Source organism: Lissotriton vulgaris, chromosome 6 (assembly GCF_964263255.1).
Source record: "Lissotriton vulgaris chromosome 6, aLisVul1.2, whole genome shotgun sequence".
NCBI classification, from domain to species: domain Eukaryota; kingdom Metazoa; phylum Chordata; class Amphibia; order Caudata; family Salamandridae; genus Lissotriton; species Lissotriton vulgaris.
The window spans coordinates 835303386-835325700 of record NC_141694.1 but is presented as its reverse complement, the minus strand read 5'-3'; the positions used below and the strand labels follow the sequence as shown (position 1 = coordinate 835325700).

The 22315-nt window shown below is 44.9% G+C and overlaps 1 protein-coding gene across 1 annotated transcript in view; it reads right to left on the bottom strand.

The window, feature by feature from the left end:
• Window positions 1-22315, bottom strand: part of LOC147708073 (potassium/sodium hyperpolarization-activated cyclic nucleotide-gated channel 1-like) — a 2256393-nt gene that overhangs the window by 1957340 nt on the left and 276738 nt on the right. Inside the window, exon 3 of the mRNA XM_086925298.1 lies at window positions 10532-10626. Within this exon, the coding sequence (XP_086781424.1) occupies window positions 10532-10626 (95 nt within the window). The remainder of the gene's footprint in view (window positions 1-10531; window positions 10627-22315) is intronic.

The window sequence follows — 22315 nt, the reverse complement described above, 5'->3', positions numbered from 1 at the left end:
CTCTGACTGGATGGCGGCAAACTGTCTACAGTTGAATGCCAGTATATCGAAGATTCTTCAGTTCGGAAGGAACCGGGAGCTATGGTCCGAGCAGTGCTGGCGGACCGCCTTAAACCCGCCCCACTCCCAAAGGAGGTTGTGAAGAATTTGGGGGTGTGGTTCGACAACGGCTTGACCTTTGATAAACAATCAAAAGCTGTTGCTGGTGTCTGTTCTGGGCTTCTGCGTGGTCTGAAGCATCTGCTTGGTTTCTTCCCTCCCAAGGTGCGACAGACTATATTTCAGGCATCCATCTTGTCCAGACTCGATTATGGCAATTCTCTTTACTTGGGTGCCAACAGGGCTAGCGTTAGGCACATGCAGAGGGTTCAGAATGCGGCTGACCGGATGCTGGTTGCACTGCCTAGATCTTGCTCAGTGGCCCATGTGCTCCCTAAACTCCACTGGCTACCTGTTGAACAGCGCATTCAGTTTAAGGCACTGTGTTTATCTGATAAGCTCTTGTCTCACCAGGTTCCAGTGGGGCTATCACATCTCCTGAAGCAATACATGCCTGGGCGTATGCTGAGATCGGCTGACTCAGCGTTGGTCTGCATTCCTCGAGTTCAGAGAGAGAGGGCCAGGGGGCGGTCGTTCCGCTATTTGGCGGCGAAACTGTGGAACGCGCTCCCGGCTACTATTAGAGCTATACCGAACCATCTGGCATTTCGTAAGGCCTTGAAGGCCTGGCTTTTCCCTATTGCTGTTTAAACATTATGCAACACTGTCAGGCTTTCATCTTTTGGTTTCTGGTTGCGCTGGGACGCCTCGTTTCTGAGGCAGCCGTGCGCGGTATAAATCCGAAATAATAATAATAATAACACCAACATACCCATCACGTCCAGGCCGATTTGTATCTCTTAGATGTGCTGTCTGCCCAAGCTTTGGTTAACAAGAACTCAGCGTGGACCGAAAGGCCCGGCAATCTCCAACGTTGCATGTAATCTGCCAAGCCATGAGCTGGAGAGAGCCCTCCTCCACCAACCGGTGAGGACCCCCCTCCGGACTCAACAGGAGACGGGGAGTTGGGAGGAGTCAGATTGGAGAATCCCAAGAAAGTCCGAGGAAAACCGGAAACCAAACTTGTGACCTCCAAAATGGCGTTATCAGAACCAGGGAGGCTCCCTGCCTGCGAACTTGGGCCGCCACCCGGGTGATCATGGAGAAGGGAGGGAACGGGTATCCTCTCACCCGACTCCAATCCTGGCTGAAGGCATCAGATGCTACCGCCAGAGGATCCGGTCATCAACTGAAGAACCGGGGAAGCTGCCGATCGAGGCGACACGCACAGAGGTCGATGGAGAACGGGCCCCACCGCTCCTGCAGGTAACGAAAGATCTCTGGATCCAGCTTCCACACGCTGGAATCTCGGAGGTAACGGGAGTGCCAATCCGCCACCAGATTCTCCCTTCCCGGGAGGTACTGCGCAGTGACCGATATCTGGTGAGAAAGACAAAACTCCCAAAACTGTTTTGCCATGTTCGCTAGAGCCCCCTAGGTGGTTGATATACCTGACAGCCGACACATTGTCCATTTTTAATAGGACCGACGCTTGCACCCGGTCCTTGGTGCAGCACTGGACCACAAAGGAGCCCGCCAGAAGCTCCAGGCAATTGGTGTGGACTAGCTGCTCTTGAGGAGACCAACTTCCGCCGCTGGAAAACTCCCCATACCGCGCACCCCAACCTGCCCGACTGGCATCGGACTTTATCACCAAGTCTGGGGCTGAACTGAAGATTGCTCTTCCGTTCCAGGCCTCCATGTGAGAAAGCCACCACTCCAATTCAACGCGCACCTCCTCTGTCAGCGGGACCACCTGCGAGTACGTGAGACCTTTCCACAGATGGTGCGCTTTCAACCGCTGCAGGGCCCGATAATGCAATGGGCCCAGAAATATTGCCTGAATGGAAGCCGAGAACAGACCTACTAGACAAGCAATCTGCCACAAAGAGGTCCCCTGTTTGGCCAGGGTCTGACGGATCTCGTGGTGGATCTTTGCCACCTTCCGGGAGGGCAAACTGAGTGTGGCAGAAATGGAGTCTATCACAAACCCCAGGAAGGAAGCCTTCTGAGTCAGAATCAAGAGGGATTTTTTCTCGTTGATGACAAACCCTAAAGATTGAAGGAGGGCTACTGCCATCTGTATTTGGTCCCGAAGCTGCGAAGGGCATTGACTCAGGAGAAGCATGTCATCCAAGTAGACGATCAAGCGGACCCCATGCGCCCTCAAGTATTCCACCCCCGGCTTGAGAACCTTGGTGAAACACCATGGGGCCGAGGAAAGCCCGAACAGAAGGCTTCGGAACTCGCAGGATTGCCCTTGCCAAAGAAACTGGAGAAAGCGCCTGTGTGGAGGAAAGATCAGTACCACCAGGTACGCGTCTTTTAGATCCAACAGTACCATCCAATTGAGTGGCAGGAGTACATCCCTGAGCAGGTGAATGCCCTCCATTTCGAAATACCTGTACACCAGCCACTTGTTGAATTCCCGAAGGTTGATGATCGGTCTCCGGACTTCGTCAGTCTTGTCCACCAAGAAAATATTGCTGAGGAAGCCCGAGGGATGGATCACCGTCCGACACACCACCCCCTTACGGAGCAACTCGGCCACTTCTTCGTCTATCATAGCCGCGTCTGACGCGCAGAAAACTATTGGTCGGGGAGGACAGTCTTGACGAGGGGAACCGTAAAATTCTATCTGAAACCCTCTGACCGTCTGGAGTACCCAAGCGTCCCCCGTAAGTGCTTCCCAAGCTGGGGAAAACTGTGCCAGCTTTCCCCCAACTCGCACTTGCGAAGCGGGCAAAACACTTACCGTTGGCATTTCCGTTGTTGCCTCTATAGCCTCGACCTCGGAAGCGCTGACCTCTGGTCGGATAAAAGTTGGTGAAGCGTCGGTCTTACTGATATTCTCCGCGCCCGGAGCCTTGCCCCCTGCCCTGGGGATGTTGGTTCTGTCCACGGCCGGGTGGGCGGCTCCTGCCCTGACCGGCCCCGCGGAAAACCAGAGGATTAAAGACCCTTTTAATATTTGCCTGCGCTTTGTCCAAGGACGTGAACGTGGCAACAAACTTCTCAAGTTCCTTTATGAAAAGCTCTCCGAACAGTCCTCCTTGAGCCAACAGAGGGAGAGGTCGGGGGAATTTCCAAAGACCAGCTCAACAATACAAACCTCCATACATGAAAACGAGGAGTCAGAAACAGTGGGATTAAAAGTCCAAGACAAGGCCTCCATCATCAATCTGTCAAATAGAACTCTAAATAAAGCGGAAGAAAAAGTTTTAAATTTAGGCTTAGGATTTGCTCCTACCTCTAGACCAAATAATTTTGATATTCAGAAGGATATTAAAAGTCTTTTCAGAAAAGTAAGATTAAAATATTTTTTTCTGAACAAAGACCTGAGGGAAAAAGATAATTTATCTGGACTAAAACCACAATCTATCTGGACCCCAGCGCGTAATATGGTGCATAAAAATGTAGAATTATTCGAAAGGGCTGTGGAAAAAGACATAGAAGATCTCTTAAGTAAAGAACACAAATCCTATACCAATAACCTATCGAAGGAATGTAGAGATGCCCTTATGGACTTAGAAAATTGTGATGGCCTAACCATAAAACCAGGGGACAAAGGTGGGAGTATTGTCCTTTTGGACACTGCAGACTACCTGAACAAAATGCTATCCCTATTACATGTGGAAGAGCACTATAGAAAGTCATCGAGGGAAGAATGGAGAGTGCTACAAAGCACTGTAAAAAACGTATTAAAGTTAGCAAAGGAAGATGAGCTGATATGTTTTGAAGAATATGAATTTCTACTGAACCGCCATCCGGTATTACCGGCTATCTATGGACTACCAAAAGTCCATAAGGACTTAATAAACTCCCCCATGAGACCCATCGTCTCTAGCCTAAACTCGTTGACAGAACCCCTTAGTGTTTATGTGGACAAATTTCTGAGACCTAGAGTAGCACTACAAAAATCTTATATTAAAGATACCACCGCAATGATTAAGAAAATAGAAGGGCTTGAGTTTGATAGGGATAACCAGTGGCTAGTCAGCTTAGACATAGAAGCACTTTATACCAATATCCCCCAAACAGCTTAACACAGTGAGAGATATTTTAAAGGACGAGAATGGTGATCTATCTGAACATGCCCAGTTTATCGTAGAACTGACGGAGGTGATACTCAAAAATAATATTTTTCTTTTTGAGGATGACTTATACTGTCAGATCAAGGGCACCAGCTTGGGGGCGACCTGTGCGCCGAGCCTGGCCTGTCTCTATGTTGGTGCCTTTGAAGATAAACACATCTATAATGAGGCAGCCCCTTTTTATGAAAGCGTGACCCATTGGTCACGCTTTATAGATGATGTATTTTTTATCTGGTCAGGGAATAGAGAAGAACTAACAATGTTTATAGAATGGCTTAACTGTGGGGACGAAAACTTAAAATTTACTTCTAATATAAGTCAAGATCATTGTGATTTTCTGGATATAAAAATTCAACCTAAGAACAATAAATTGCAGGTGGATTTGTTTGTCAAGCCGACAGACAGAAACACGATGCTCCACTACCAAAGTGAACATCCACGGTGTCAAAAGGACAACATCCCGTTTGGGCAGTTCTTGCGTCTACGCAGGAACTGCTCAGACAGAGGAGATTTTGAAAGACATGCTGATAATTTAAAAATAAAACTAGGAAAGAGAGGCTATCCGAAGAGGATCATAAAACAAGCTTACAAAAGAGCTAAATATTATAACCGGGAAGCCCTATTTGATGATGAGAGTAGACAAGAAAAATCCACAAATAACAAAATAACATTTGTCACAAATTTGACATCAGTCAGTAACAAAGTGAAGAATATCATTAATAGAAACTGGCGCCTCTTACAAGATAGAAATATTGATCCTATTGAAAAACCACTTTTTTCATATAGGAGAAATAAAACGATAAGGAACAGACTGGTAAAGACATATAAAGATAGGACAGGAAACCACCAAATGAGTGTTGACACCATGAAGCGAATAATTGGATGTCATCCATGTGGTGGATGTATTAATTGTAAGAATTTAATCAAGGGTGAACAAATAGAGATAAATAATTGGAAACACCACTTTAAAGAAATGTACAATTGCAGTACCAGTAACGTAATTTATATCATTAGGTGCCCGTGCGGACTTGGTTATGTCGGGGAAACTGGAAGAGAAATCCGGATTCGCCTCAACGAACACAGGTCCGCAATAAAAAATAAAAAACGGAATGCCCCTTTAACAGAGCATTGGTCACAACATAAACATACAGTAGAGGATCTCAAGTGGTGCGTATTAGAACGCATTGAGATGTCTAAAAGAGGTGGAAACATTGAGATGAAACGCAAAATGAGGGAACAGTTCTATATGTCCAAGTTCAAAACATACTCACAGGGTTTGAACAACCGTGAGGAATGGGAGAAAATGTACAGATAAATGCCTGCATGTCCCGAAATAATGTCAAGGTGTTATATACACATAGGTTTCACCAGATGGAAAATGAAAAGAGTGACATGATCAAAGATGTTTAGCTAGACAGATTTACAGCCTATAACAACAGAATAAAATAAAATGTGATGAAATTGGTGAAAATTGACACAAAGTAAGACAACAGGGAATATAAATAAAACCAATCTAATGTCGAAAATGTGCAATTTAATTAAGTAATAGTTTGATGAAAAGTACGATGAGGGCACCCGATCTTCTTAACAGGAACATAAAGTATATTGATGTCTTGACACTCTTCTTATTAGGCAAGGGCAAGCACAGTAATATAATATATTTATCGCATTGATAGTCTATACACGTACAATTAAGGTAATCATGCGGTAAACTGTAAACACAATGCATAATAATATAGAAGATACACCATCCTAAAATGGCGGCGCCCCGAGTGTATGACTATACAAACACATCTTGAAACTGGTGACCCGGTAACTTTAGTCGGGAACCGGAAGTAATAGATAGCCGGCGGAAAGCTTTAGGCTTAAAAGGGCGGCCAAATCCAAAAACCGGGTTATTGCTCCGAACCCAATGCGGCGATTTATACGACACCGCAAGGTAAGGCCACTGCACCTAATAAACTGAAGGGAGAAGGAAAGTTAGACGAGGATAGAGCGGCGAAAAGCTTTACAATACGTATTGATAACATGTTTTGTTTAACGCTAAAATCACTAATAATAAAACGAGCCCTCCCGTAATATTATAACTAGTAAGCAGAATGTAAGAATGACTAGGACAGATCTTTTAGACACGGCACATTATGTTAAATTGAAGGTTATTCCACACGAGGAAAAGTGCCTTTCTTAGATACACGGAGATGCGGTTTGCAGCATAATAAAAGCTCTAGGCGCAAATCACCAATGCTGCCAGTAGAATAAACAGTAACCTGTGGCTCTTGCACACGATCATTTTTAATGATTGGGAATATATTCACGACTAAAAAACGTTAAAAAAATGTTGGTACAATTGTATAGATCTATATAGTGAAACGCATTCTTCCTTATAATCAGGTGACTGGTAGGAGGGAGATTTGAATAAACCCGAATCCGGTTAATTAGGAGCAACTAAAGGATAAAGAAAAAGATTCATAACGGTACAACTGAGAGGATAATTGAAGGGGTAAGTGTGTACACCTCCCATGAATAGAATGGGCAATAACAATGAATAGCCCTGAATAAATGAATACTCTTTAAATGAACAGGATTGGATTATAATTTTATGATATTTCAATTTAGGCGAGGTATATAAAAAGGAGAAACTGAAAAATACTGGAAACCCCGTTTTTAAACAATGTGTGTATACTGAAAGTGAGAAACAGGAAAACGCACATTCCATTTGGAATAGTAAGTATTATAACCTGTATCCAAATAAGGGAATAAGTGAGGGTATCCTGAGGAATAACAAATATGTCTCTTTCTCACTTTAGAACTCTTAACTAGGAATTACATGAAATAATCCAAGCTGTTACCCAGAATAGTGATAAGGAGAGCAGCGCATATATATGCAACAAGGTGGGTTGCAGAATTAACCCCACGCCCTCTAATGTAGAGTGAGAGGAGGGTGTGAGTGAAGAATGGTACAATGTGAGTGAGAGTAAACACCAGAACGATAAAAGATGGAGATAGAGTTTATGGAAGATGAAAAGACCATTAGTTGGGTTATGATTACAAAGGGGGTTCCACAAAAGATAGCACAGGGTGGAAGATGTACTAAGAAAGTGAAATAACTTTGCCAGGGTACCTATACTGCACAGGAGTGATCCAGGGAGTTTTAAAAGTTAAATGTGTAAAGAAATGTATATGCTAAAACTGAAAGAGAGATGATTAATTAGTGATTATGTCCTTATGTTGAATTTATCATTGCAGACTGTTTTTAACTGTCCTGAAGAAGGTGGTGCGCACAGCAAAGATCCACCGAAACGCGTCGACTTTTTATGTACATGTATTGAGTGTCTTGAATATTGTTTGTTTTTCAATTATTGACTTTTTTGAAATATGGTGAATTTTAATATGCAGTATATTCCAGTATTATGTTGAGAGGGATCATACTGTTTTTAAATATTTTTAAATAGTGTGGGAAATTTGTTGATATTATGGAATGTATTGATTTAAATTGAATTATATGCCGCCTAAAAACCTTTTTATGAAAATAAAGCTGGAGAGTTTATCCAATTCACATAAGGTTCCCTAGTAGTTTGTACGTGCTTTTTGTGGTGCCACCTTTAAACATAACCCTCATAAATTGTGTTTGAGAGATCTGAACGGTTGAGAAAATCTTGTGTCTTGAGAGTTTTGAGTATAAGTAAAAGTTATAGTTGTCCACGACCAAGGGAACCCTTGTTTTTTAACTCCTTGAGCCAAAGCCCCTGCCTCAGAACACGCCAAATATCCAAGTTTGGGATCTACTTTTATCAGCAACGATCTACGCCTCTGTCGAAAGCGCGCAGTTCAATTGCCCATAAAACAGATCCACGTTGCGCCCACGCTGATAAGACCTCGGGTCAACCAAGGAACCCGAACTACGGGCCTCCTCCGCCATGTCCAATATCTTGGTCATTGGACCAATGGCGTCCAACAACTTGTCTTGGCATGCGCGCCACGAATGATCTATTCCTTTCTTGGGATCCTTAATAAACTTGGCGAGGAACGTCGCCATTTTGCCCTCAATCTCGGGAGTGAGGGACACTTTGCTATCCAGAGTAGGTAGGGGACACTCATCTCTCAGTCGGCTCCGCGCCTCATTCTCCAAAGGTTTCCTGAGGCGAGACGCCACATACAAGGCCGCCTTCTCAGCAGGGACCCACTTCGCCGAACAAGGATGTACTATCTCATCAGGGTCCAACATATCTGAGATGCCCACCTTCGGAGGGTCAGTAGACCCCGATGGCTGCCACGACCTCGACGAGCCTGCCTCGTCGTCAGAAGCATCCGGAGTATACCCTTGCTGTGTCTCAGAGAACGCCGGTGGAGGGTCCGCATCCGAAGACGAGGGGCCCGGAGGGCGAACAATCGGGCCGTATGCTCCAGAAATGCCTGTTTAAGGCGCTCAAAAGCACTGTCTACCCCTTTCTCGCACTTTTTCCTAGGGGGAGGAGGTCCCTGTTCGTCTGGTTGGGTCTGTCATGATTCGCCAGACGTCCCCGGGACTGCTGGAGGGGGCTCTACCACCTTCGCACATAGTTTCTCTATCTTGTCAGCTAACCGCTGCTCCATAGGGGCCATAAGGTCCATGACCGCCTTGTAAATGGAGTTGTCTACCTTAGCATAAAAATCATCATCCCACTGCAGGTACGCCAAGGAGTCTTCCTCCTCATAATACTCGTGCTCCATGCCCACTGTGATTTGCAACCACCACAAGCAATATAAATAACTTAGCACTGACTGGTACAATCCTCGTGAAAACTGGTGCTGGGAAACACCAAGGAGCACTCCCACGCGTAGCGCGGCAATTCAGGAACTGAGGATTTCTCAGTGGTACTTCATGGCCAATGGCACAGCTTTGACGGGCTTGCAGCCCAAGGACACCCCCACTCCATACTGTACAAAGGGAAAAATAGCCGCCTGTCAGGGTGTCCTTGAGGGACTTAACGCGAGCCCCCACAGAGGCACTTACCCGACCTTACAATCGGGCGTGTTGGGATTGATCCCACAAGGTGCACTGCACCACTACCGACCCGCTGAGCGGGCATGAAAAAAAGCTTTGGGGCAGTACAGACCCAGAAGAAACCTGGGCGATGGACTAAGCGGCATGGGCGCGGACATACACTGGTGACTGGACTGGAAATGCCCCCCGGGACCCAAGTCGCGTTGCCCCCACAGCGCCCTCTAGACGGAGAAGAAGACGGAGGACCGCACCGTGGTCCCCGTATCAACGGGAAAAAAGCTGCGTAAGGAGCACACGAGCATTCCCGATGCCAGCAGGGGATCTGTGCAAAGGAAACTGACAGCAATTCAGCAATCCCCACAAACAAGTAAAAAATCTCAAGACAATCACTAGTAGAATAAGAAATGCACTTAACTCGAGCTGCCGAGCAGCGAAGAAAGAGGAAGTGCAGGAAGTTGCAAGCTGATTTATCGGATGACGTTCATGGACAGTGTGAAAGGACTTGGCAAAGACTGTTTTTTCTTTTCCCTAGTGTTGTGGGAAATGTAGTTTTTGTTACTTATTGATGATGAGCTGCTGTTGGAAAATTGTTAATAAAGGCGAAGAGAGATAGAGCATAATCCTCGCCTCTGGTCCTGTTATAGAATCAAATGTCAACAGGAATAACATCTGTGATAGTGGACATCCTGGCCTTGTTCACTGACCCAGTGGGAAGAAGCACAATAGTACGCCATTTAGTCTAACCTTTTCTGCAGGCATGGCAAATAGTGCCATTGGCATTTTTACGACTTCTCTCCTAGCTTGAATCTGTCAAAATATTTTGCAGAACAACCTTCACACATCCACGTCCACTTCAGCTGTTAGCAAGTTAATAGTTCCGGATCTTTCATTTAGGTAGCAGGATAGTCTTGCATTATTACTTGTCTCGTCCTTGGGTAAATCCAGGTTGTGCAAGGTATATAATTGTATGCATTACCTTCTACATCCTATTCAATATCATTTTGGTGTCACTTTTATAATCTACATTTGAAAGTAAAAAAGGCCTGTAGTTTTTAGTTGAGGTATATCCTTTATCTACTTGCAGGACTACACTAATCCACCCTGCCGCATTAAACATAATCTCACCTATCTCAGCAAAGTGTTACACTAGATCTGTTAGCAAGCTTAAAATCTATTTCACACATTCTTTATAAAACAGTGCCTTATCGATCACCTAATTCTAAAACCAAAAGTAATACAGGAAAATATATTAGAAAAAGAATGCCTCAGTCCAATAAAACTTCTAAAATACACACAGCCACAAACATATAATATGCAAAAGACTTTAATATATGTGTTAGTATAACTCACGGACATTATTAATAAGTAATCCAGCGGAATGAGTCCCAAAAGATCTAGAATAAACCATGTCTTCAGGTAATTTAATTTTACTTCTTTAGGTTCCAAGGACTAGAAGAAAAAACACAAATATCAAACCAATTTGCTAAATTAGGGAAAGGTCAGTATAGAACACATACCTCAATTAATTTAAAAGTATGTTTGAAATCTAAATAAACAAGGACTTTGAACTTATCTTTTGGAAGCTGCAAAAACAATGTCTTGAAGGATATCCTTTCACCGCTTAGTCTGGAGGTCTGTTTACCATCATGTGAGCCCCCAGTACACACAGGCCTAGATCCCTTAGGTAAACAACGATTCAGAGGCTACACGACCTAGTTTTGGTAAAGGGAACAACTTCTTCAAGCTGCACAGAATCAAGGTTAGGTTTGGGAATCGATATTTGAAATGGGACAGCCTAATACTAGATTTACAGAAATCACAATGAACAGAACTTGCGGCCTCATTTAGAGGTTGGCTGTAATAGGATATCTTGTCAAAGGTTGGGGTTGCTCCAAAGGCTAAGCCACCACTGCCTGTACAATTTAAAACATCCTTCAGTGCCTATAAGTGGACCTTCCAATGTCATGTATGCAATGTTGTTTATTGTTGAAGCACACCATTACCATCCTAACCATGAAATATGACACTGGGAGAAAATTCCTAGTGTGTCAGCAAAACTGTTTTTATATGTTACAAAATCAAACCTCAACTTCGGGGTTTTACCTATGGAAACCAGAAATAAAGCTAACCGGTCAACTATTTTATGACCCAGTCAGAACAGAATGATTACACCAGTGCCAATCCAATCCTGCCTTTAGGTGGAAGCGGTTTCTGTTGAAAATTGGCTACTCCATCAGCAGTTAACTTTACAACTGATGGTGCAGGCTGGCACAAAAGTAGCGGTGCTTCCACTACCCCAGCCACTTGAGGGCTGGGTCGCCGACCACACATAAACTATTAATCATTCCACTATTTCCATCCTTTTGGTATAAACAATCGGAACAGATTACACAGCAACAATCTTCAAGAGAGAAGGAATATATCAGTGGGTAACAAAGCTTAAGACAAATGTCTTTTTTGTAAATTCACTGGTGAAAGACAAACTGCAAACAATAAGATACATTCAAATATTAATGGCTGCATGAAGTTATTCTCTTATTTTTTATTTTTTAAGGCAGTTTACAAAGCACGAATCATGCCCCAGATGGTGCTGTACAAGGTTTTCAAAAGACTCAGAATTCAAAATACATATATCACAAGTTTCAAATATACAGAAAATATAGCTAAAAATTAAATGATATAATGGAGCTTAAGGAGGATTCAATATTTTTTAGTCATATATATAAAACCATTATTTCCTGCAGAGATAAAAAGATTTGGACGACCCATTCCAGTCACGAACATATTTGTATTTGACAATCTTGCATCTTTTGTATTAATGGGTTCATAAGTGAGGCAGTAAGGTGGGAAAGATAGCATGTTTTACAATACCCATTTTACAGACAGGTAACAGGAAAGGTTTTCACATTAGTGTGTAAGAGCATGTCAACAGTAGCAGGTTTGTATCATAAAAGAGGAGAGAGTGGGAAGGAATGGCATCCCACTTAGGTCAGAGCACAGTACGTGAGCTCGGATTGAGTTATCAACGAAAACTTCAAAGCCTACTAATTAAAGCCATGCCACATTGGGAAGAGTAACATGTAGAGTGCAGGCCCAATGTACTTGAGAACTTAACTGTATGGGCTCACATACACACACATCTGTGTTCAGTCTTGCACTCAAAACCTGTGTGCAAATAGATCTCCTAGGAGATGTGAGATGTGTGAAACTCATTAGGGTCATTAAAAAAAAAATATTTACCCTTTAATCTAGTTCCTAATTTATGGGAATGAAAACTAAAGGAATTATGAATAATAAATATGTTTGACCCTTTGGTTGAAACAGAAACTTATCTTTCACGAAAAATGGCTTTTATTTTACAATCCTACTGAAAGGCAACATCAAATGGATCAACCAGTTGATTTCTTTGTGTTAAAGGAAAACTCAGTAGGATGAACAATGATTTCTTCTTTAAAAAGAGATAAAAACACGTTCTAATGATTTTCTTTAAAAGAAATATGTAATGTCCTAAAATGGGGCTACACAGGAACAATCATCTCTAGGTGCCCGATTACTATGCTCATCCAACCAGCATGGTCGCGGTAATGGGACCAGCCGACAGGTAGTCTGCAGTCCTGACCGCCATGTCAGAAACATGCCTCTTTGCATTGAGGCTTGTGCTGAGGCCTGGAAAAGGACTGCAAGCCCCAATGCCGAAGGGCATGCTTCCAAACATCCCTGCACTGTATGCCGGGCACCACAGTGCCTGCCACACGGGGCATGGATGTTTGTGGGGGCACCACAGGTGCCCCAAGGCTTCATAGCTGAGGGGCTGGGGACATGCTAGGAGCCCCTAAAATCCCTTCCCGTCTGCCTGGACTGCCATAGAAAGGCAGAGGGAAAGGGCCATCGTAATTCGTACGGCACCACCCTTATTATAGGGAGTACATTGCAACCGCTGGGTAGCCAGGGGATCCGTGAGCCTATCGGAATCGCAGCAGGTTGGTCCCTCAACCCATGCGGTAGGAGTAACCACATCAAAATGCGGCGACCAACCGCATCGTAGTGCAGCGGCTTGACCTCTACTTCTGATGTTGGTGGGACCGACATCGGCATTGTAAAGAGGCCCATTGTCTCTATAATGCTCAGCAGTGATCAGACATTTTGGCTGTTCAGCAATTTCTTTTTTTCAGTCAACCTTTTATCATTCCATTGATTTCATTAGAGGCTGGGGGTGGCTTTGGGATCAGGGCTTTTTCTGACTTCAATCATAATTTCCATGATGAAAGACTAGGAATACAGTAAGTAACATTTCAATTTCCAAGATGGGATTTTCAATTAAAGTAAAATATTGAATACATTTCAGAGATTATACCTCAAGAACAGCTGAAAGAAGCATATAAACAGGATGGTACACAACAAACCAGGATCAACCAGGTGAAAATAAATAGTTACTTACCTTCACTAACAATCATTCTGTGGAATAGTCTACCTACCTTCAAATTCCTTCTCAGGATATCCTCCAGGTGCCTGACTGGATCTGGAAAACAGCTCCCTCATATAAACGAATAATGCCATGACTTCAACCCAATTCCAACACCTCCAAGATATGCTGTCAAAAAGCCATCTATGCTGTCACCCAGTGCTCTGGTGCCAGTTTCCATTTTACCCTTAGAAAAGCCTTGATAAAATCACAGGAATTCAGTGCAGAAAAACAACCTGTACCTCACTGGCAACACCGTAACTACTCCTCAGTCTCGGGAGGTGAGCAAGTTGGTGATGAATCCAACAGTAGACAGAGTATCCACCAGAAAGATCATTATCAAAGGCGAGGAACTTTTCTTCCAATGGCTACTTTTACCGTCAGATTCCTCATCTCATTAGTTGAGAGATGGCAGAGGATCTGAGGAGAAAAACTTCCAAAAGGGTCTATCACACAGCCAATATGCTAACAATCCTATCGTTAGTACAGGTGTAGAAGAACCGAATCATGAAAGCATAACAGGCACAAGATTTTCAGTAGCATTCCTAACAGAGGCAGCACATATCAAGACAAAAGCCCAAGCAAAGAGTTGTATCCCCAACACCTATGGGCACAGCCAACAACCATACTTTGGAGAAAGAAGCAGTAAAATGGCATAGGAACAACACCGAATACCACTAAACCCAAAGGTTGGTAGGGAACAAAAGTAGTGACCTTAACAAACTAGTGATGGCAACAGGAACTAAAATTGCTCAAAAGAAGGCAAAGAGTCATGATACCAACCCAAGTTAGCCGAACCAGAAGAGGCATCGCCAAATTAATCACTGACCCAATATCACACCTCCTCCTGCACCCCCACCAAAGAACACAGCTACAAAGGAAAGTGCCTGTACTGCTCCAACAGATATCAGTTGTAGAGTAAGGCAGATCACAACTAGATAAAGCCTGAAAAGTTGAACACACAAGCCAATCTCCAGGAGTAGGAGCAAGACAATTGCATCGACAATAGGACACTCAACAGGCGATGAATGGCCTGCATAAAGATGAAAACACTTCATAAAGCCAAATGCATGGGGAACCAACCAACAGGAAAGCAGATAGTACTTAAAAAATAAAATGCACAGCAAATGCAAGGTGACAGGGCTTGGGCAGATCTTGACCACGAAGGACAGTGACAAAATCCCATCAGCAGCAGTGAAAGTCAGACACACCAAAGGGCACAAGCATCCACATAGCCCGAAGCGAAAGACAATATAATACAACAAGGTGGGACAACCAACCTGGGTAGGAACAACTCCCAACTCAAAATAGGAGCAAGTCGAACCCTGAAGATACACCACACCATTGGGGGAACATCATACAGTTGATCAGAAACATTTGAGATCACATGTTCCCAAGTCAGAAGGTATCAACATAGAACAAGGACAGTGCACCTAAATCTAGACTGCATCCGTAGCAACCACAAGTTTGGCAGAAGGAATCCACACAGCCTCACTAGAGGCTACTGCAATTGACTGCAGTGCCCTACAACTATAACTGCCCAGCCTCCTTGCACAGGAAAATCAAGGAGCCACACCACAGGGCACCAAAGACCACATGTGGCTAGAGGCCATAGGCGGACAAGCAACCTAGAATGGTGAGTCTCAGGCCACTCACCTCGAGAACATATCAGCAGAGTCGATGTTGGACCCAAATCACTCCCAGCACAGCACCAAACAAGGAATGATGACCTCAAATAATGCGCAGTCCAAGGTGGGAAGAAGACGGAATAAAATATCAAAAGAGGCAAAGACTTGCGCCCTCTAAGTGATGCCAAGCTCACTATCCTATTTGGGAATGCCCCAAGTGTCTTCCTCTTTCAGGGTGCATCTTCCAGGGGTGTAGAGGACAGTAAATAAGGAGAAGGATCTCATGCTTATATTAGTATTGTAACACATTGGCATAGTTCAAATAACTTTGAGCAATGGACGTACTTACACTCAGAGCTGTTTATAACAGAGAAAATGTGTATTCTTTTAGTTCACGTGGGATAGAATTACCCACTCCTTTCGTGAGCTTCAGATAAAAGTTCATATGTTTCCCCCGTCAGCATTTTACGTCATAGGCTTCTGTCATGTGACTGTTCTTCCTTTTTTTAATTCTCCATTTTCTCTTTTTCTAAACGTTGTCAAATTGTCTCTTGGAACTTCCAGCAGATAGCGAGGGGGTCTTCTATTGAGATTACTCAAAAGTCTTGTTTTTTAAATGAAACAAAGAATAGTGCATTACCTTGTTTTCTCTTCTTTTGCTTTGTCCTTCCTTTCAGTGCAGGTTATGCCATCACAATGCCGGGATGACCAATGGCCCATTCCTAAACAGATGCAGCCACATAGAGGATTCACCTCTGTCACTCAACTGTATGTCTTTTCTTGAATGCAGCAATCGGAGAAGTCCAATGAGCTGCTCAGGGATGTCAGTTAAAACACAGATTTCACAGGGCCAGGAGAGGAAGCTTAGATTGAGGAGAAGAGGGTGCGATAATCCAGGAGAGTGGGAGGGAGAAGAAGGATTCTCTTTTCAGAAAATACAGCCAGTTGCACCACAGGGGTTTGACTGAGTATTTATAGGTGGACCGTTCTTTCTAGAATGGCACATATGTTTTTTTACATTCAATGGATAATTACCAACAGGTCCTGACCTCACTTACACTACCAATCCTGCAGAGGGTCAAGGTGCTGACAGAAAGGCTTGACCGGTTCGAGCAGGCCACCCTGGACAACTTCTTCTCCCCCAAAACCTTGCTCAAACTGCAGTAAAAAAAACAGCAGAGCAATGATGCCCGCCCCCAGAAATCCCCAGTAGATCCTATATCCCCCCAGAAGCTGGTAGGAACTAACGCTACTCCATTCCCCAGAGTTCCGGTTAAAGCGACCACTAAGGTTATGGAAACAAAAATAGGGAACCCTGGGGAAAAAAAACCCAAGCACCTAAGCTCCCAAGATAAGGCAAAAGAAATCCCATGGGGACCCTCCTCTCATTCCAAGGGTGAAGCTAATATTGTGGACAAAACAACAACGGTTCTTCGGGATGATTGACCGCCGATAGATCCAAAGTCTGGGGTAGCACCTTCCAACGCCCGGACCGTGGCCCATGCTAATCTACCTCCGGGTTGCCAGCCTTACGTAGTGGTACTGACTGGAGTTCCAATGCTTGAGCCTGGGAAACCCGAATCCTATCACGAGTTGAAAAATAAAACCATGCATTGGCTGGATGGTAATAGACCCCTTCCAACCTACCTGGATGGCCACATTTTGCATGTGAAGAGGGTAGATTGGATTGTGATCAGGGTCAAGGACATTCCGGGGGATTGCATTCTTGTTAATTTTAGGGACCCTCGGGTATCCGGGTACATCTGTAGATAGCAGGGCAACTATAGCTGTAGTGGGATCGGAACTTTTGAGCTGGGCCATTTCTACATGCAGTTTTATGACTACCAGTACCATAGAAACCCTCAGTACTCTCTTGGGTGTGGGAGCACCAGAGTGTTAGCCCGCACAAACCATCTTGCATATCGAACATGCACCCAGAACCAATTTTCAGGGTCCTATGGAGGTCATATTAGCTACTGACAGGTAGACACCTGCCCGTTAGCTATGTCAGCCATGGAAACTGGAGGGATTCCGTTCCAAGGGAATAGGGTATCACAGCAACAACGGGGAACCCCAGTATTTACTACCGTCACCACTTGTAAAACCAATGATCCCTGTATTCCCGAGTTTATCCCAGTTCCCCGAATTCTACCTAGTTACTCCGTTAGTGGTGAGGAAGGCAACCATGTGAGGAGGATGAATATCCCTACAGAACCTATTGGTAGCCTTGAACACTCTGTAGACAACCCTGGAGAGAGCCTCCTCCTACAAGTGCAGGCTCTAATGACTGAGGTTGTAGCTCCCCCATTTGAAGGAGAAACCAGTCCACAACCCAAGTTCGTGTATCCCAGTACAGTGGATATTGGCCCTCTCCTAAAGTCCCCTCCTACTTCTGAGGGCACAGTAGTGTCCGGCCGCCCGATTAAGATATTGTCCTGGAATATTGCGGGCATTTCAAAGAAACTTGACCAGCCGGATTGGAATACCCTAGTCGATGCCTATTCTATCTGTATCTTCCAGGAAACCTGGAGTTAAGTGCCTCACCATAAAGTGGGTTATACCACCTACCATCTGCCGGCTACACCCCCAAAAACAGGGAGAGGTCGCCCATCTGGCGGACTTCTAGTCTGGGTGAGCATCTCATTAGGGTGCTCTTTCAAGCAAATACATTGCAGCTCACCAGATATTCTTAGGATCATAGTATATGGTGGTCGGAGAGAGAAAGTCCTTGAAGTATTTAATGTGTATACTCGTGGCACCCAGGGCGGCATCCCATCTCCCACTGTTGCTCTACTAGAAGACCAACTTAGGAGATGCAACCAGGACGCTTATATCCTGGTAGCAGGGGATTTTAATTGCACTTTCGAGCCCTTGGCAGCCGATGATATTCTCGGTACAGCTGAAGATCATGCCAGGAGAGGTATACCCGCTCTCCAAACCGACCCGATCCGGAGGTGGACGCAGCGGGCGATCCAGATGAACATGCTCGCCTTGGAATTTGGCTTACGAGCACTGAATGGGAGGACCACCTCTGATCCGATTGGGACTTGCACGTACAACAGGGTACAACAGGGTAAACCATGCCACGAGGATTGATTACATTCTCCTCGATCTAAATCTGTGGCTCTACCTGGTGGATATGGAGGTATGTTCAACAACTGATAGTGACCATAACCCCCTTTCACTGAGTCTACATCCTATTTGGAAGGGAGTTGAAGAACACGTAACGGTGCCACTTATGCTCACTAAGGAAGTTACCCCATCTAACTGTGGTAGGCACCTAAAATGGTGTAAACTTGTTCTGGATCCCGGGAAAATGGAGAACATTGAGGTTATCCTGTCTGCAGCGCAGGTTAAAATGCAGGCAATAGATATAGACCAATGCGGCCCATCTAAGGTATCAGAAATATTCCAAGAAACCATCCAAGCACTAGGTAGTATATTCCTAGTCCGAAGCAGAGGCTCCGCAAAGAGGAAACCCCATAGGCCAACCAGGAAGGAGGGGTGGTACACACCTAAATGCCGGCACGCAAAAACAATGTTGATAAAAGCTGTGAAAAGCAGGTCCCAAAGATCCATCCAGCTGGCGCGTAAGGGATACAAACAGGCTGTCATTGAGGCTAAAAGAGATTGGGAAAACGAGTACTGGTGCTCGCTTAAGGAGGCTAGCCAAGGGAGAGATTCAGCCCGCTTCTGGAATCTCATTAGATTAAAGAACAGATCCACCAGTGAGTGCATAACCTGCAATATAGTGGGTGAAACCGGGTTTGACCATTTCTCGAAATTGTATTCTTGCTCCCAGAGTAGGCACCCTGAACCAACTCCCCAGATCTGCTTGCTTGGATGTGGATGGCACCCACTTTGCGGACAGGGAGGTGGAGGACGCCATTTGAGCCATCGTGCCGCAGAAAGCTCCTGGGCCCGATGGTATTCCCGGTGATCTCCTCCGCTCCGACCCCCGCAAATGGGCAAAGATTATTTCTACCCTTCTTAAATCCATCAATAATGGGGGCCCCATCCCTGAGTCCTGGGCAGAGGTCGTCCCGATCTTCAAAAAAGGAGATAGGGGCGAGCCTGCAAACTACCGCCCAATCAGCCTTATCGATTCCACACAGAAGGTTATTGGGAAGGTGATCCTCATGAGATTCTTGCTATGGGCTGATGATAACAGGATTCTCTCGGACTACCAAGCAAGTTTTAGATCTGGAACAGGAACGATCAAGCAGGCCTTCAGGCTTCTACTCATCTTTTGGAAAACGGTTCTTGTGGGGAAGGGAAGCCTCTACTTGGCATTTATAGATCTCAAGACGGCCTTCGACTTGGTGCCCCGTGCTCGCCTCTGGGGAGTGCTATCTGAAATGGGAAGCCCAGGTTACATCTTGTCATTGCTGGTGCGGCTCCACGATGGTAATTTTGCCTAAGTGAGGTGGGGTACCCAGGGGCAAAAGACTAGAAGAATCCCGGTGGACAAGGGCGTCCTCCAGGGATGCGTCCTTGCCCCCACTCTGTTTTCACTCTATGTGAACGGAGTGGTGGAGCATTTAATGAAGATCCAGTCTGACGCACCATCCCTGGCGGGCAAGCGTATTCCAACCCTCCTGTTCGCCGACGATACTCTTCTTCTTTCTAAATCCCCAGCTGGGCTCCAGAACCTCCTTGATAGCTTTCAGATCTCTTGCGCATCAAGGGGGCTTGTGATAAACACCAGCAAGACTAAATATCTGGTACTGAGCACGCCAAGAATACTGGGTAGGCCCCCGTCTTAAACTCCGAGCCCCTTTAGAGGGTCATGGAATTCGACTACCTTGGCATCCGCATTTCGGATTCCATGAAGTGGAACTCCCACGTGCAGAAGATGTTATTGGGCCATAAGAGGGTTACGGAGGCCCTGTTAAAGGAACAGCGCTCTGCCTCTATTAGACCCATTGGTCCAGTAATTGATATATACAGGGCCAGGGGAGTAAGCGAGGCCCTTTATGGAGCAGAACTTTGGGGCTCTAGCAATACAGAGCATTTGGCCAAATCTGTAAATATATACCTAAGGGAATTAATGGCACTCCCACAGAGCACGCCTATGGTGCCTCTGTTGCTGGATCTCGGGTTCCATGCTATTAGCGACCTGGCAAAACTTTGCCCACTTCTATTGTGGGCGTGGCTGTGGCGGGTCCCAGAAGGATTAGTTACTTACCTGTAATCCTAGTTCTCTTCCAGGGGTATCCTCATCAAAGTCATAAGCATTAGAATATTCCCGCCAATGCGCGGGACCCCGGAAACACTATATTATATGTGCCCCACATATATATACACATATATATATATATATATAAATAATATATATATAAAAAAAAGCAATAGCAGCCAAATCACATTAGAGCTGGAATATGCTGTGAAGAATTTCCACCATACATATATAATAAGCATTAGAAACATGAGAAACAACACCAAAGATTGTTTAGAAATTGTTTTAATGCTCAGAAAGCAGTAGAAATTCTCATAACTCACTGGAAGCATAGGAAGCTCCCAGGCTGCATTGCAAACACACAGTCTAAAAAGACTGAAAAGCTAACCTGTAGCTGAATAGCAATAAACTGACACTGTGCCTTTAAGGCACTCATGACCCCCTGTATCCCATCATGCCCCAGGGGTGACAGTTAGGTCAGTTGTTCTTTTCGGAGACTGAAAAACAAACCCAATAACAAATAGGTTAACAATATCTCCTTATTAAAGAGTATCCTTTGCCCGGGGGAGGCGGGAGGGTTGCTTATGACTTTGATGAGGATACCCCTGGAAGAGAACTAGGATTACAGGTAAGTAACTAATCCTTCTCTTCCAGGGGATCCTCATCAATAGTCATAAGCATTAGAATAGAATAGCGAGCCTCTCCTCATCCCTGCGGGCAAAGGAATGATAAGACAGAAATCTCATCAATAAGTCTGAGTAGACTATAGACTACCCAAACAGATTCCTCAAGGAGGCTTGCCCTACTTGAGTATCGGACCTGGAATCAGATTCGAGACAGTAATGCCTCGTAAAGGTATGCACTGATTTCCAGGTTGCAGCCTTGCATATTTCCGCCATGGGAACGTCATGCAAGAAAGCCACTGTAGCGGCCTTCCCTCTAGTGGAATGCGCTTTTGGAGACATCAACAAAGGTTTGCCTGCTAGTTGATAGGCCATCTTAATGCAAGAGACAATCCATCTGGAAATGGACCTCTTGGCTGCTGGAAAACCAGTTCTCATTGAGCCATAGTTCACAAACAGTTGGTCCGTTTTCCTAATCCCTTTAGTCTTTTCCAAATAAAACTTAAGCACTCTTTTAAGATCTAAGGAGTGAAGTGACCGCTCGGCCGGGGTCGTAGGATTTGGAAAAAAGGAGGGGAGGGAAATAGACTGATTTATATGAAAATCAGAGATGACCTTAGGCAAGAAAGATGGGTGAGCCCTTAGGACTACTCTGTTGTGGTGGAATACAGTATAAGGTTCCTTCGCACAGAGCGCTTGTATCTCACTTACTTTGCGCGCAGAGGTAATCGCCACCAAAAAAGCTGCCTTCCAAGAGAGATGTTGTAAGGAAGCCTTGTGGATGGGCTCGAAAGGAGGAGACATTAACCTTGATAGAACTAGGTTTAATTCCCACGGAGGAGAAGGATTTCCCACAGGGGGATACACTTTCTTCAATCCCTGGAGGAAATCCTTGACCACTGGGACCTGAAAGAAAGACACCTGATCAGGTGACTTTCTGTAAGCCACAATAGCTGACAAATGCACTCTAATTGAAGCGTACTTTAAACCAGCAGTTGCGAGGGAAAGGAGGTATGGTAAGATGACGTCCTCCTGCCCCTTAGTTGGATCCAAATGATGACCTCTACACCATAAGTAAAACCTTTTCCACTTGAATGCATAGGATGCTCTCGTGGACGGTCTCTTAGCCTCCTTTAAAATGTTCATGCATTCGGGAAGCAGGTTCAAATGTCCATATTGCAGGACCTCAGGAGCCATGCTGTTAGGTTCAATGATGGGAGGTTGGGATGCATTATCCTCCCGTTCA